This window comes from Rhinolophus ferrumequinum, chromosome 17 (assembly GCF_004115265.2).
Source record: "Rhinolophus ferrumequinum isolate MPI-CBG mRhiFer1 chromosome 17, mRhiFer1_v1.p, whole genome shotgun sequence".
NCBI lineage: Eukaryota > Metazoa > Chordata > Mammalia > Chiroptera > Rhinolophidae > Rhinolophus > Rhinolophus ferrumequinum.
In genome coordinates, this window is record NC_046300.1 from 31,949,681 (window position 1) to 31,967,083 (window position 17,403).

Consider the following 17,403-nt stretch of genomic DNA (forward strand, 5'->3'; position numbering starts at 1 on the left):
AAACAGGCAACTCGGTCAATTTTTTTGGACGTTGAAAATGTGGGCAGAGAGCATATTATGTATTATAGGGCCTGAAATAGGGGCAAATTTTTTAATGGCTATGTGTTGATGGAGGAAAATACCTCTCGCATATAAGGGAGGTCTTTTCTTTTGGGGTCTCTAGAGTTCTTTGGAGGATGCTCTCAAACTGAACCTGTGTAGCCCTGCCCTCTAGTGGATTTGGGTGAGAGAGGACTTCGGTTCAGTATTTCCTGTGGCCGGCTTACCAAGGCTTATTAAAACCAACCACCCATCAAAAATCACTTATTGGGGATCTGGGTTAGGTGCTGAGCAAACGAAAGGTTCAAGTGGCACAAGACATAGCCAGTGGTTGAAGGTAATGCCCGGTCTTCAGCTTCCATCTCTCGAAGTTCGGTTTCTAGTTGTCCCACCCTCTTGTGCTCCACATATTTGAAACGAATGTAAAAGGTTGAGTTCTTCCTTGAGCTTTTTGGGGCAGAGCTTTGCCCTCCCGGAACAGAATTTTGGGAAGTCGCCCCGGGATGACCTGCTCCCACAGTTAGAGCAAAGCAGCCGCAACAGGGGTCTGCACGTGAGGGTACGAGGTCCCGATAAGAACATCAAAGCCTCTCTGCGCTCGCCCCTTCCCTCGGAGGTCCTCGCGTCGCCTGCCGAGATTGTGACGGCCACCTCGACGACAGGGCTTCCCCTGTCGCCTTTGTTGATGGAGATCAAACACCTCTAGGACCCCGACCATGACTGTGCCTGCCCGCCTGGCTCGACCCCGCGGCTGCCTCCTGAGAATGCGTGGCCCGCACGGGGGAGCGGGCGAGTGTCCGAACCTCGCGCCCAGTGGGTGCGTAGAAACGGGCGGGCACTGTCCCGGGGAGGGGGGTCAACAAGGGGCCGCCACAGGGCCCACGCGCCTCCAACCGGACTGCTCCGCACCCAACGAGAGTCCATTCGGGGTGGGCGGCTCCGCTTTCACTTCACTTCCGCCGTCCCCGCCTGGCTGTATGAGTGCGCGTGCGTGCGCGCCTCTCGCAGCGGAAGTAGTAGCGACAAGCCTCGGTCCTCGGCGGGCCCGGGAGTGCGGGGCGCGCCCGGGCGGAGGGCGGCGGGCCGCGGGCGGTGGGGAGGGGCGGAGCGCAGGAGGCGGAGGCGGGAGCAAACTAGCGCCAGCTGGGCCGACCGTGACGCGCCCCTCACCTCCTCTTCTCTTCCCTCCCCACCGGCCCTCCCTCCCGTCGCTCTTTCCTCACTCCGGGATCAGGCTCCCGCCTTGCGCCGCGAATCGGCGAGCCGCTCTTCTTTGCCCGAGGCGCGCGGGGCGCTCCTTCGAGCCCCGCGGGTGAGTCTCCCGCAGCCCGGAGAAAGAAGGTCTGGGGCTTTGGGAGGGCACCGGTATTACCCATTTCCAGAAACTTCCAGGTCCTGAGGGAGGGGCGTTTGGGGATACCCTGGTTGGGGTGCACGTAGCGGACGGGTAGGGCGCGGGGTCTGGGGCCTCCAGAGGTGGTGGTGGGGCGGGGGTCTCCTGCTTCGCCCTCTCTCTCGTCAGCGCCTCTTCTCCCGGTTTCTCTTGCAGATGCTGCTGCTAGGGGTGGTGGGAGCAGCCGTGGGACGTGTGGCCGGGAGCGGGGGTGACAGCCTGGGATTCCGGGGGCTTCTCTTCCTTGTCTTCCTCCTCTCTCTATTCCCAGTGTGGCCGTGGCTGACACTAAAGACTTTGTAGCCACCAACCAAGTGCAGTTTCAATGGAAAATGAAGGTAAAGGCCGCTGGCAGACGGGTTGCAACGCGGAGTTGAGGGTGTGGTGGTTTGCTTTTTAAGTTGTCTTTCCCAACCTTTTTATTTTCCTAATTTTATGTTTTTCTTTTAATTGAGAAGTGTCCAAAGAATTGCTTTCTGAGGATATTTTGCTTTTATTTTGGCCACATGTGGCATTTCGGAAATTAAGGTTTTGGGGGTGATGAGCTTGATTGTGCTTTCCTGACAAACCTTTAGCTTGGGGAATGGGAGGGAAGTTTTTATTTCAAGATAGCATCTATGTTTGCTCAATCGCTATTTGAAAAGTAATCACTGGAGAGGAAGTGGAAATGGGAAGGGGAGGGACTGCATCTCTGTATTTGCATATCAAGCTTTAATATGGTTATGTGACTCGATTCGTTTATAAAGAGCAAGATTTTTTTGTTGAATGCAGCTTTGGGAAAACACTGTTTTTCAGTTCACAAAAAATAATTCGGAATTAACGAAATATAATGAGGTGATGTCCTTTCTTAAAGTTCCTCCCTATTTCAAAACATCATTTAGGAGGTTGAGAATGGAACCTGTCCACTGTACAATTTGGACACACTGAATTGTCATTCCCGTGTTATTTGGTTCCTTTGGACTCATTTAAATATTTAATGCGTTTCATACACAGCACTGATTATTTTTTAAAAGCGTTGAACAATTCTGACTACATGGTTTCTTTCCCTCTTGAAACAACCAGTTTATTCTTTGGACTGATGTGTGACTTATGTGTATTTTTTGTCTTTTTTTTTCTCCCCCTTCAGGGCTGCAAAATTCTGTAAAAGATACTTAGAAATAACAATTTGTGTTCTTGTATCTTTTGGTTTTTGAAATCTGCACACTGTTACAAAGGGGCTGCAAAAAGAGTTGGGTGGCTGCTTTCTAATTTGTTTCTCTGTTGTTGAGAATGTAAACTCGATTGTCCTAAGTAGGACTAGTAATTTTAGAATAGATGTTTCTTATATGCAGTAGTCTGTTTTGCTGAGACCCCAGGGATATGTGGGAAATAGGATGAGAGGCACGATTATATTGCTCAGTTCTACTTTGGCTGGATGATTGGTGGAAGACATTTTCTGAAATACTAAAGTGTGTAACTGCAGAGGAGTTATACTGTCTAATTGGGTCTTTAGAAACAGCGTTTGGACGCAGTTATATTTTTGTCTGATATGGAAAATCACTTTTCTGAGGCGTTTTCCTCATAGTCTATTAGTGTATAGATTTAAGAACGGCAGATCCCTTCTGTACAAGAGACAAAGAATATTAAATGCATTCATTCACTCATTGTATATGAGTGTTTCTTGGTAGTTCTATCTTAAATAACATCTAAAACTTAGAGCTTCTGCTTTCAGAATGTTACGGATTTAAGAGAGTAGCCTAAAGTAGGTGGATTCTTAGATGTTGCTTTTGTTTCTTGATCTCTTAGAAAAATGTGCATGACTAATAAAGCTGACTCTCATATTGTCTATTGAGGTGAGAGGGAGTGTTTGTGAGATGGAAGCATGGTGCATGCTTGTGGCTGACTGGGTCTTTGTACTTAATGGACAAATAAGAATGATTTGGCCTCATGTTAAAAGATTACACAATTCTTAAAGACTTGTGGGGATTTTCTGCCTCATAATCAAGAGGCTGTTTTTGTCAGTTTCTCGTTAGCATTTTTTTCTTTTTTCATACTTCAACATTTTAAAGAACATCTATATAGCCTAAATATTTTAAAAAGCAATTGACCATTTTGACATATGCGTGTATATTTCTATTGCTTTCCTTTTTATGGTTAGCATTTTCCTATTTTCCTTTGACATGGTATATTAGCATCTTAGGGGTGGGAAATGAAAATGGATTCAAATCATGCCTTAACCACTAAAAAAAGTTAAGTGACTCTAAGCACATTTCTTCACTATTCTGAATCTCTGTTTCTTCACCTGTAAATTGGGATTGATAATACTTAGCTTACATAGTTAAGAGGGTTAAGTGAGAAATCCTGTATAAATTTTCTTAGGAGAGAGGAAGGCTAGAGTTTCAGGACATGCGCTGTGGAGCCAGGTGACCTGATATGAATCCTGGATCCCCACTTAACATAATTTTGCCTTGTGCAAATTATTAAAGCTTTTTGTGCTTCAATTTCTTCAGCAATAGAATAAGGATATTGACAGAATCTACTTTTTGAGGTTGTAAGCATTTAGTATCTGGCATGTAGTAAGTGCTTGCATATTAATATGCCAGCTGGCAGTAATGTTGCTGTTATGACAATTGAATGCTGAAAGGGGAACATTAGTGGCCAAAATGCTCTGTGTGAGGTTGTCATTATTAGTTAGGGATTGGGTAGAGTTAAGTATAGAATTTTCTGTAGTGTTACGGCTTTAAGCCCATAGAGAAAGTTGAGGCTCTACCAAGAAGCCAGGGGCCAGTGTAGAAAGAGATAGGATTGGATTTGAATCCTACAGTGTAATTTTTTTCCTCTCCTGAAAATCTGATGAGTTACTATGCTTCTGAGCTTTCTCAGCTTCTACATTTTCCCATCTGTAAATGGAGTATCAAGCCCTCTTGGAGGGTTGGTGTGAGGAATAATGAAGCCAGGTACTTGAAGTGTCCAAAATGATGGCCACACAGCATGTATGAGTGAGTGACTCCTGCTGTTCTCCAGAAACAGAATCCTCCCTTAGGTTTGTAGATAAAGTCACATTTGTAGGTATGTACACAGTAGAATTAATAGTGGCTCCCACGAGTGTTAGTGTGAAGGTTCTTACTTAGGTAGTGTTCCATATCTACAATGATTGTTGGAGGGAATGACATCTATGTGGTTCTTTTCAGCAACTGGGGTAATTTTCTTGGGCACTTTGCTTTTGATTGTTCAAGACCTTTGTCCCATGGTGCACTTCAACTTTCTCAGCATAGGCTCACCACTTTTTAGCCTTAGCCTCCAGTATGCTTCATGAATACTTCTTGCTGGTCACTAGAAGTATTTGAAGTGTTAATTTCCTGGAATTTCAGGAACTGGTCCTAGCCATCCATTTATGGGTTAGGATTTCATCCACATCCTTTGGAACTCCTTTTTGCATGTTTATCACAAATCTAAATAGATACCACTTAGGAATCTGAGATGCACAAGTAAGGCTCTTTCTGATTTTAAAAAAATTAATCATGCATGTATTTAAAGGGATGGCTTATTAGAAAAATTATTTCTAGCTGGAGAATTTTGCAAATAGTTTCCCCTTCCCAGTAATGGATTTATTCTTTGGAATAAATTTGGCCTCTTTCATAGAAAAACCAATAAAAATTTAATGCACATGAAACTATTTAATAATAGCCTTAAATGTTTCTTTGACTAATGGATAGAAATGTAATGATCTTTAAGATTTCAGGACATGCTTAATTTAAGGTTATAGGCAGTACTAATAGGTCTAGAATAAATTCCTCCAATCCCTTTGGATAGCATTTGAAAATGATAGTATGTTTTTTTACACTTTACTTTTTAAAATGGTTCTTTATTCAAGTTCAAATTATGAATCATCTAGGAATGTCTCAGGAAAGATTGTGTTAGTAGAGTTGGAGGAACTAAGGAAAAAGGGACGAACCACCTTAATTGTATTCCTTTAACTAGTAATAGGAAACCAGGCTATAAAAATGTTTTATAATTTTAGGTATGGAAAATGTAATTTATTTTGTTTGCAGTTTTGTCAGTAAAATAATATTAATCACTATTTCTAGAAAAGAGACGATACTAAAAGAGATTATGTATGTGACAGCATTGTATAAATGGTACGTAGTAATTTAACCCAGAGGAAGGATGCTGCAGAGATTATTTGTAAGCAATAGCTTTCTGACTATTGAATCCTAAATAGTTGATTTGTCTTAATGTTTTTTTTATCATTCATTTAATGTCAGCAGACTTCAATTCTGTTAATTGAAGCTGGTATCAATCAAAATAGTATCTTAGAGAATAGACCCCTTGGGGCTCAAAGCTGATTTTCTTTTGATATTTTGTTTACCCATAATGAGTTTGACAAGGTTAAATTTTGTTTTAAACTGGAAAGAAAACCATAGTTTGATGGTGAAGTTAGTTGGGATGAATTTAAAATTACTGTTGTTATATGTAATATCTTGAAGATCTAAGGAGTAGTTCAAAGGGTCCACCCATATTGACTCTGTTAAAAACCAAATTCTTCTTATAAAGATTTCTCGCATCAGTTGTGACAAGATTATCTTTATTGTTTTCATATGGACAAGTATTGGTATAAGGCAGTAAAGTAAAAACTGGTTGGATGAGCTTAGGTTAATGCTATCATTTCATACAAGAAATGATTTGGAAAAAATAAAAAGTATGTCAGGCTAAATTGATGCATTTCCTCTTCAATTTATATGGCTGATATTCATATGCATTTGTTCATATGTCTTCCATCTTCCAAGGCCTTACGTTACTATTGACAAAGGCATGCATCTTAGAATTACAAGGAAATTACTCATATTGTGTTGAATTAGATTAGTTTAGGCTAAGCTTATTTGATACATTTAGGAAAAAAATGAATTGTTACAAGGCTTTCATAGGTTATAGACAGAAGGACAATAGTAGCAGGGATCAAAAGCATCACCTTCACATGGCTGTAACTGGGCATCTAATTCAAGTTCAATCTCTGCTTTTTCTTTCTGCTTTAGATATTAGAGAATGTATGAATTAGAATTATTTAATGTAATGGAATTATTTAATAATTGAATATATCGGATATTAGAGATAATGTGAGTTGGAATTGGAATGTGTGAACTGGAGTTAATTATAATCCTTTGCTTAATTAAGGCGTTTTGGCTTGGTTTTTGACCGCCGCATGAAAATGTTGACCTCAGCTTGTGTCTCCCAAGAGAAAATACAGCAATTTAGCATGACACATTCTTTATTCTTTTAGAAAACTGGGTCATCGAAGCATCCTTGTAGAAATTGTTTTCATTTATTTATTTACTTAAAACAACCTGATAAAGTTGGATTCGCAGTAGGACCCTGAAATTAAATATATTTGCCACATTGTACTTTTGTTTGATAATCAGCTCTTTACAGAAAATCTCAAAAATAATAGCTGAAGCAGAACTATTTAGGATGTCACCCGTCATGACTTTCTTGAACGTTGTTTTTTTAAAACTGAAGTATAAATTAAAACTTTTGATTAGGTTGTGAATTTCAAATACTAGATTTATAGTTATCTTGATTGTGGTGTCTTAAAGTCAAAAAGGATAAAGCATTTCCAGAGAACCATTAATATAGTAAAGTTCTGTTCTCTGCCTAAAAGAGAGATGAGGTTTAAAACAGATTCTAGATTTCCTCTCATCTTAAATCAGCCTTTCATTTGCAGTATTAACAAATTAACCTTGGTGCTGTAAATTCATATATGATATGAAAATTTGATATGTGTGCGTTTGTATGCAGTTATTTCACTAGGTTTTGTTTGGCCATCTGTTTTAGAGTTTCTCTGGTGGAATGTTTGCTTTATCTACCTTCATCTCAGTTTATACATTGGGAGGGGCAGAAATGCTAGTTGGTACAAGCTTTCTTTGGGAATCTTACCTCATTTCTCTATTTAGTGTCATTTCTGCATTCCCTTGGAGTAGGCAAAAGCAGTTCATGGCTCAAGTGCCAGAAATAGCATGCAAGCCACTTTGTAATGGCATGCAAACTAATCTCTACTATGGCCTTTTCTTAATGCTTGTCAGGGCTGTTATTTACTGAGAGTTGACATCTGGCTGTGAAAGTGTCTGAGATCAGATGGGAAATTCCAGTTGCCTTCCCACTCCAGAAAAAGACCATGCTTTGAGGTCTGCCAGCCCCCTACCTAGAGGTTGGTAATTCAGGTGTGATATCTTGATGTATACCCTTAATTCATTTAGGGACCAAGAAAGATTAGTTCCTTCTGATTTCTTCTGTTAGTAGAAAAAAGGAGGGGAATTGGACTTGTATCTATATATTAGAATGAAGGGAGTGGAGAGTCGGGGTGGATGAGAGAGACGTTTTACTTCTAGGAAAAACCAGCAGAACTTGGGGAGTAACTAGATCCTGGGAATGAAGGAGAAGTTGGAGTCACAAATGAGTAGGAGCTGTTGAGCCAGAATAATTGGGTGAGAGAAAGTGCTGCTGACTGGTTGGAGGAGTTAGCTGATGGGAGGGCTGGCTAAGGAAGGATGCTGAAGGTCAGACTATCATGACGTGCGTCTTAGGGCTGTGTGTGGGGAGAAGCTTGTTTAAAAATTGAACACCTGTTGAGCTGAAAGACCAGGGTTCCAAGTGAGCTCTCAGACTTGTTAAGATTAAATAGAGCGCGATGAAAGAGCTGCTCAGGAAATGCTAATTTGCCTTACCTTGGCTGATGGATAGATTTGGGGAAATTATTTTTGTCATTGGTCTCTTAACTTCTAATTTCAAGGCTTTACATATTTTTCTGAGATGTGGGATGCCTAGGAAACCTATAGTAGCTTTTATAATCGTAATGTTTGTCTCATGGTTTCATCAAATTGTAATTTTGACTCTACTTTGTTTTGGGTTTTCAGTATTTCATGATTTGTAACGAGCAGGAGGGCGAAAATGTTAAAATCTGAATTAAAAGTTTTACCTACTAATGAGGATAAACTGAAAATTTTACTTGTTCTGGGAACTTTTTGAAAGCAGTTTTACTGTTCTTAGAAATTAAGACCCGAAGTGTTCTGAGTTAACTTCTTTTCAAAAACACCAGACCTACTGTGTGTGTCGTGTCCTTTTCCTTTTTATCCATTTGCAAAATTTCAAGAAGACTCCTCTCTGAAGTGAGCCCTCTTCCTTAGATTTATTAGTATCTTAATTAGGTGGCTTTCTTTCGCAGTCTAGTACCTTTTTACTCTCTTTTGTAAAGTGTGGACATTATCACAAGCTCTTTCACTTTATATTAGGGACAGGACACATGTATTTTCAATTCTAATATAAGGAACCATTCCCTTCGAAATGCATTCTAGTCGTAGCCTTACTGTGTTTAATGTCTACTTACATATACATAGTTGTGTGGCATTCTTATTTTTAAGAAGTCCTTTGCTGCTGTCTCTTTCCTTTTAAGAAAAAAATGGTTCAGTCTCCCCATACTTTAATTTCCCCATCTATAACATGTGATTAGGTAAAGGTGCTTGAGTTCAGTGAAGTATTTATTGGACCTTTACTAATGTTTCTTTTATTAATAGCAGGTGGAATTTAGAAGTAACATTATTCCTGTTTTTCGTATTAAACTAAGATTATTGAAACGTAATATTCATTAAAATAGTTAGAGAAATTAAATCACTTTTGAGGAAAACCACGTAAAATAGGAAATAATGTATAAGTGATGATAGAGTACATTTCGTGGCAGCAAAGACGTTCTCACTCAACGTAAACCTATAGGATTCAAAGTTGGTGGCTTTTTTTGATACTAAATTGTATCTGACTACAAAAAAAGGGCTTTTGTGGCTCCCTATTGTACCTGTAACCATTTAGGTGAATTAAGTAAAGGGTGCGAAAGATGCCAGTCGTGTCTTTGATTTCATAAGGGTTTGGTTTGCCATAGCTGATAAAATTAGGCCCACTAATTATCTGCTGTATGAAATGAATGTTGTTGGCATATGGAGGAACTAAGAGAAGGAATGAAGAAATGTACTATTTGTTCCTACAGTTGAGTTACTGGCTAGTCCATAGATTTCAAGGAAATGGATACCATTAAAACAGGAGGACCACAGTCTTTTAAAAAAATTTCTTTACTCTTAAATTTCAGTAATTTCTCAAAGAAATTGCTAGTAAAATAATTGTTGCTAGCTGAAACTTTTAAAAATAGTAGTTGCATGTTTTATGTAGGATAACAATGGACAGATTTTAAAACTATGTAGATCATACCTTGTTTCCCCGAAAATAAGACCTAGCTGGACCATCAGTTCTAATGCTTCTTTTGGAGCAAAAATTAATATAAGACCGGGTCTTACATTAATACTGTGGTTATTGATGATTTTATTTTTCTCATGTTTATTAATAGGAATTCTACTGTTGAGGAAGAACTATCTCTTTTCCTCTGTTCATTAATTGTCCAAATTATTTACATGGATTTGTAGATATTTATTTTACTGTATGTGCCAACTTTGGTTATTGAGAGCACTTTCAAATTTGTTCTTGTGTTCTTTCTACAATGTCTCCATCATTTTGTGAGTATTAATTTACTTTGTGGTACCACAAGCTGTTCCAGCTACATCTCATATTTTCCCTGTTTACACCAGGCACAGAATCAACGATTTCTCCAAAGGAGGCTGGTTCGTTTTATTGGAGAATGGTATCTAGAAACCAAGATATGCATGCTCGGTGTGCTCAATACTATTGGGATGTCATTGTTTCTAAGTCCTCTTAGTAGATAGAGTTAGCAAATATATGTATACTAATAGACGTACACATATACTATATTAATTTATATATACATATATGTATACACACATCTATATTATCTATATATAATTTATATGTACATATATATGTATACATATACGCATGTGCACATGCACACGCATGCATATGTATTAAAAACCATGAGTTCATACTGATGCTGCCAGTTCCAATCCCAGGGTTCATTCTAGTCTTTTTCTATCCTTTTTTCCTTTCCTTGTTACTTTTTTCTCTAAATGTGAGAAACCTGGTTCTCATCCACAAAATATTTACTAATTTGTTCAATCCTAGTGCACATATACAAAAGTAATTTCAGAATTGCTAACCTATTCCCTTGTGACAAACACATTTTTAAACCAAAGTACAATATTTGTCTTTAGGTTTATAATACACGGTCAAATTCTATTTTCCAATGTTACTTAGGTTAGTTCTTTTTTCCCTGTCTATTTCTGTATGGTTATGTTACTTATTTGTAATAAAACTAGGTTCATTTATTAATTGTTTTTATTCTATTTCAGGTTTCTTCCCACATCCTGTTTGATTTTAAATTCTTAAAATCTTTTTTAAGTAAATGGTCAGTCACTATATCCCTCCTCCAAATATCTGTAATGAAGATCTGTTCTTAAAAAGTGCTGGATTTGCTTAGAGTTAGAGCTGTAATTGCTTTGGCTGATACAGCAGTTCAGTGGAAAGAAGCTTTGCTCTGGTGATCATTCCCCTGGGCTTGCACGCCTGGCTCCTTAGTTACAGCTCCCATTTCTATGTCTTCTACACCTGGGAATTTATTACATCTATGGTCCCATCAGTCCCCCAACTAAATCATCTTTGTTTTGTATGCATAGAGTTAGACCCAAAGTCACCTACAGACTGAATACTAATTCTCTTATTGCTGGGGTAAATCATGAATTAAATTTTGCATTCTTAGTCTTTCACTGGTTTTTTTTTTTGAGATATAATTTACATACCATAAAATTTGCCATTTTAAAGTGCACAATTCAGTGGTTTTTAGTATATTCACAAGGTTATGTTCATTGATCCAATTCGAGAATATTTCCATTATCCCAAAAAGAAACCCCTTACCCATTAGCTCTCTAAAAACAATGAGTAGGTTTTTATTTAAAAAAAAAAATTAAAAATGACTTAGTAATATAATTTAAAAATTATATCACTCTTCAGGAATAAGATTTTTCTTGTCAAGTTGATTATTTTGTGTAGACATTGGTTCACTTCCTGGCTGTACCACTTATTCATTGTTTTGTTTTGTTTTTTTTTTTTACCTTGGGAAAATTACTTCTTCCACCTTTAATTTCCTCATAGTAAAATAGGAAAATAATAATGCCCCTTTTCAAAGAGTTTTCTGAGGATTGAATGAGGTAATAGAAGTAAAGCACTCAGCATCACCACTGGCATTTAGCAGGTGAAAAGTGTAAATCTCTTCCTCTTACTACTACTAGTCCTTTTCCAAACCTCCTCCAACTACTGTGATAACATTTTTATAAACTACTAGTGTGCTGAATCAGGAATTTTAGACTTTTTTTTTTAACTCAGAGCTTCAAAATTACAAAAATACTGCATTTCTTGCAGGTCCTTTACAAATAATTCATCTTTTAAAATGAAAGTGCCCTGTGAAAGTTTCATAATTAGACATTTTTATTCTTTATAGTTTAGGTTTAAAGCCATGTAATTTACAACTAAAAATTCATTCAAATAACTGATTTATGCCAGATTACTTCTGGCCACTTTGGGTTCAATAGTTATTTAGAGATATCTTTATACCTTAATAAAAGGATAAGCAAGGAATTTAAAATGTCGCTCGGTTACTGATAAAATGGTATAAATTACTGTTATGCAAGCAGATGCTGAGGAATGAGAAACTTGCTTGACTAAGACTTCTGATTGCCCTTTTACCTTTTGCCTCTCTTCTCCAGGACATATTTTTAGCATGGGAACATGTATTTCAATAGAAAGACACCAAATTATTTATAAACGATCGTAAAAACCATCCAAATATTCTGCGGTTATTTATAATGCAGAGCAAATAGAACATTAGCATTGACAGGAAAGCAGTTGGATCACTGTGTCTTTCTTCTCCTTTGACACCGATAGTTATTTTAGATGACAAGAGGGCTTTTTCCCCAGTATAAATTAGGAAAGAAAAGGTTTAAGTATGAACTTACTGGGATAATTCTTAATTATAGGAATGTACAGTTTTTGTTTAGGGATGTAGTGTTAGTTGAAACAGTTAAGGAAGAAGTCTGTTAGCTTATTTATCCTTTTGACAGTTATTGAGAACAAATTGTGTGCCAGGCATTGGCCAATGCTGGTTTTGTGTGACCCGCAGTTCTTGTAGTCATTGAATTTACAGTGTCGTAGAGGGAAAAAGACATGTTTGGAGGAGCTGTGATAGCTAAGTGGGATACTAGGGGGTGAGTAGTTCATAGTTGTGGGGTAGGAGTTACAGAAGGGCTCATAGAAGGGAGGAGGCCTGAAAGCTTACCGAGTATGGAGCGTGCATGCTGGACCTGGTCCCTCTTTGTCTGTACAGGTGTGCAGCAGGCATTGCTGGTAGTGGGACTAAGTGGTAGACATCTTTCCCCACATAGGCCACTTAAGGGGTGTGGTTTAGGAGTTTTTATTTAGCTAGGCTTCTAAATAAATAAATCAGTTATGTATTTTAATAATAGTAGGGGATAAATCATCTTTTTATGGGAAGGGAAGCATTATTAGGACATGTAAAGCAAATTCATTTGTGTCAAGTAACAAATTAAGTATAGCTAATAGAATTCTTAGGTCTCCTATTAGGTAACACTCTTTTTAGAAAACTCATGGGGTGTGAGGTAGGAACAGTGATTTCCTTGGGGATCAGGCTCTGAATGTGATTGTGTGATAGAGTAAATCAAAGCTTAGATTTGTATTTTTATTTTTATTTTTTCTTTGTTTGTCAAAACCATAGTGTATTACTACAGTACCAGTTTCTTTTGGCTTGGAAGGGAAACAGCTGGTGCCAGTGCAGAAATCACGTTGCTTGACTAATGAAGTGGGAGACTGAATCTCTGATACCTTACCTTTCTGTATAACGTGACCCCTCATTTGTCTTTCTTCTATTGTCCATATACAAAAGTGGTGTTTTCTTTCTTGCCCTTCTTGTTCATATTGGGGGTTGGTTTTTTTAAACATGGCTTTTGTTAGAATGTACTGATCAGGAATTCATTTCCCTGATTGTGTCCTTGGAAGCAGCTAAGGTCATTGGTTAGCAGAAACAGAAGTGTTGAGTAGTGGATTCTATAAAAAAATAAACCTAACTTTTGAGTAAAGAGCTTTTTTGGGGGGACAGCGGGTTAATAATGTGAGCTCCTTCAGATTGGTTTGTTCATTTTATGTATGACTTTAGTCTCAGTTGGATCACAGATGGTTTACAATTGAATTCAACAGACAGCAGTTGGGAATGAATGCCAGTCTATTTCCGAATCTTACTTAAAGAGTACTGTGTGCTGAAAATTAAAATGAAAACACGTCTGCTTCTATTTGACCTGAACATTTATAAAAAATCTCCCAAAAGTTGGGATCAGATGGATGAAATTTGACAAAATGTGTATGATTTTTTTTTTTTATTGCATCATTGCGGAAAAAATTATAAATTTACTTAGAACGCACTTCAAGAAGGACTTTGTTCTTGAAGTATGTATATTGGAGTTTTTTTAAGTTGGTGGTACATACAGGTAAGCTTAAAGAGGGTCAGTGATCCCATTCTTTATACCTGTGTGTCATAATAGGATAAGAAATGAACTATATTTGCCAAAGAAAGGGGAGAAGAACCAAGAATTCTGTCCAGTAGAGGAGTTACCAGAGGGTGGCAGAGGGCTGCCAACATTAATATCGGAATTAATCATTGACTAAATGGCTCAAAAAAAAAAGTCCAGTTGTCGCCAGGTAAAGCATTATTGAATGTGTAATAAACTAGATAGGTAGAAAGGAAGGTTGGTGGGATTGTTGTTGTCCTATTTTTTAGTGTTTTTACTTTTTTTTATTTTAAGAGAGTGCTTAGCATTCTGGTAAACATGCATTAGCAGATAAGCATGGGAAATGAAAATACCTACTTTGGGAGAGGAGAAATTGTAATATGTGAGGCAAAAAAAGTCTGAGATTGAGGGCATAGATTTAAAATACGAAAATTGAAAGGAATAGAGCTAGGGGAGGAAATACCAGGACTTTGATAGAAACCACTGTTTCAGATTGTGCTTTCATTTTAGAGAACAACCTTCACCTTTGCATTTCTGCTCAGATCTAGGAATGCTTGAAGAACAAACCCTTACCTTTAGGCTTTTAGGTATTTAAGGATGTCATAGTGAACATGATGTGTGAATTCTGCATTACAAGTTTCATCTGCTGGGAATTGATCAAACCTACTAGCATTTTCTGTTGCTTGCATAATGGTGGCCCCGATTTTGACATATTTGTAATAATCTGGCCAGAGGGATAAACTAGATTCCGTTGGTTAATTTGTAAAATGTCACAGTCCAGTTCTTTAGATGGAAGAGGTGGTAACATCTTTGGATTTTTTTGCGTGTGAAGCATTTATTTATTGTAATAAGACACATGTAATATCATTTGCCATTTCAATAATTTTTAAGTGTACAATTCAGTGGTATTATGTTCACAGTGTTTTGCAACTACTATCACTATTTCCAAAACTTTTTTATCCTCCCGAACAGAAACTCTGTACCCATTAAGCAATAACGTCCCATTTCCCCTTATTCCTAGGCCTGGTTACACTAGTGTATTTTCTGCCTCTATGAATTTGCCTAGTCTAGATATTTCATAAAAGTGGAATTATACAGTATTTGTCCTTTTGTTTCTGGCTTATTTCACTTAGCATGTTTTTAAGGTTCATCCATGTCGTCTATGTATCAGAACTTGATTTCTTTGTATGGATGAGTAATAATCCATTGTATGTAGGTACCACATTTTGTTTATCCATTTATCTGTGGATGGACACTTGAGTTGTTTCCACCTTTTAGCTCTTGTGAATAATACTGCAATGAACATTGACGTGCAAATACCTTTTAATTATATTGGGTATATACCTAGGAGTAGAATTGCTGGGTTATGCGATTATTTTTTGCTTAGCTTTTTGAGGTACCACCACTGTTTTTCACAGTGTCTGCACCATTTTATCTTCCTTACTACCAGGGTACAAGAGTTTCAATTTCTCTACACCCTCACCAGCACTTGTTATTTCCCATTATGTTTAAATTTTAAATAAAAAATTCTGACCACCCTAGTACAGGTGAAGTAGAGTGTCATTATAGTTTTGATTTGCATTCCCCTTATTACTAATGATGTTGAACATCGTTCCGTATACTTATTGGCCATTTGTTAATATACAAATGGAGAAACTTCTCTCTTTGTCCTTTGATGATTTTAAAATTGGGTTGTTTATATTTTTGTTAAGTTTCAGGAGTTCCTTATATATTCTGGATATTAAACTCTTATTGCTAAATGATTTTAAATTATCCCATTCTGTAGGTTGTTTTCACTTTCTTGATAATGACCTTTGATGCGCAAAAGCTTTTAAATGTGATGAAGTTCAATTTAACTGTTTTTACCCTCATTTTGTTGCTTGTGGTTTTGGTGTCGTAGTTAAGAATCCATTGCCAAGAATCCAAGGTCATGAAGATTTATCCCTATGTTTTCTTTTAAGAGTGTTTTGGTTTTAGCTCTTACACTTAGGTGGTTGACCCATTTTAAGCTAATATTTGTATATCGTGTGAGGTAGGGATACATCATTGATTCTGTATTGTTAAGGTTGGCAGTTATTTTCTGAGGTTTACTTTGTGTAATATTTAATCAGTATACCCTTAATTATTGAGTACCAGATAGTTCATGGAACTGGGCGTTTCAGGTCTTAAAATATGTTCTTAATATTGAATCTTCAAGAAGGACTCAAAATACAAGGGCAATAGGAGAAAGAATTGATACATTTTATTATAAAAATGAATTTTTTTGCATGGCAAAAAACTTACAGTCAAGACATATGACGTACTAGGAGAAAAATATCTGTAATATATCACAGATAAAGGGCTAAGATCCCTAGTGTATAAAGAACTCTTAAAAATTGAGAGAATAACCTATAGTGACCTGATAGGAGACTGATCAAAAAACATAAAAGATAATTCCCTCAAAAACATTAAAATGGCCCCTAAACATATGAAATGATTTCAGACTCATAAGTAGAGAAATACAAATTTAAATACACTGAGCTACCATTTTTTAGCTATCAGATTGACAAAAATCAAAGTATAACAGTTCATCCTGTTGATAAGGCTATGAGGAAACAGACACCTTCCTGATAAGGCTAACTGGCCCCTTTTGGAGAATTTGGCAGTATCCAACAAAACCATAAGGATGCATTTGCCTTCCGCTCTATCGTTTTCAATTCTAGGAATTTCCCCTGAAGGTATAACTCCAACAATAATGAAAGTCCATATACGTACAAAGTTATTCATGGATCATTGTTTTCGGTCTCATACATACAGGAGTGGTTGATTAAACTATGGTATATCCACATAACAGAGTAGTACTATGCAGCCATAAAAAGAATAAAGGAGATACGTAGACTGATCTCTTCTATAATAGATTAATCTCCAGGATATATTGTTAAGTGAAAAAGATTATCTATAGATTACGTTTCTCTAAAGAAGAGGAAAAACAGAAAATAGGCACATACCTATGTGTAAACGGAAACAGGAAAAATACACTAGAAACTAATGAGATTGGTAACACGAGGAGGATGGGATAGAAACTGAAAGGATGGACGAGTCTTGACGCTTCTCTGATTTTGATTGGTTTTTACTATTAGTACTAAATTCATGTTTTAGATGAAATAAAATCAAGGATGTTAATTTAATTTGGGGGAGAGAATGGGAAAAACTCCCAATGGACTAAGACAAGCAGAAACAAATGAACCTAACTATATTTCAGATGCATAATATAACCATGTTAAGGGGTGGGCATGGGGACAACTAACCTAAGTAATGTTGGAATACAGGATTTTGACCATATAATCTAAGGCTGTTGAAAAAAAGAACTGTAAATAAACCTAAGGCTAAAGACCCCCTCTTCCCCCAAAAAAACCCAAAACCAAAAAACAAACAAACAAACAAAACCAAAACAAAACCGTACACAGTTTTAGTAGTTTTCTCACAGCGGCA

The 17,403-nt window shown here is 37.4% G+C and overlaps 1 protein-coding gene across 7 annotated transcripts in view; it reads left to right on the top strand.

The window, feature by feature from the left end:
• Nucleotides 1–17,403, top strand: part of ATP2C1 (ATPase secretory pathway Ca2+ transporting 1) — a 110,007-nt gene that overhangs the window by 21,416 nt on the left and 71,188 nt on the right. For 2 of the 7 annotated variants that reach the window (XM_033132572.1, XM_033132570.1), the window contains exons 1-2: nt 1,210–1,351; nt 1,589–1,770. The exons of 1 other annotated variant lie outside the window; for it this stretch is intronic. Coding sequence is in view for 2 of the 6 variants with exons in the window: in XM_033132570.1 (XP_032988461.1) it covers nt 1,765–1,770 (6 nt within the window). In the remaining 4 variants the exon portion in view is untranslated. Of the gene's footprint in view, nt 1–1,054; nt 1,381–1,588; nt 1,771–17,403 lie in introns of those variants that run through there. 4 more of the 7 variants (XM_033132571.1, XM_033132574.1, XM_033132575.1 and 1 more) reach the window with 4 other exon arrangements.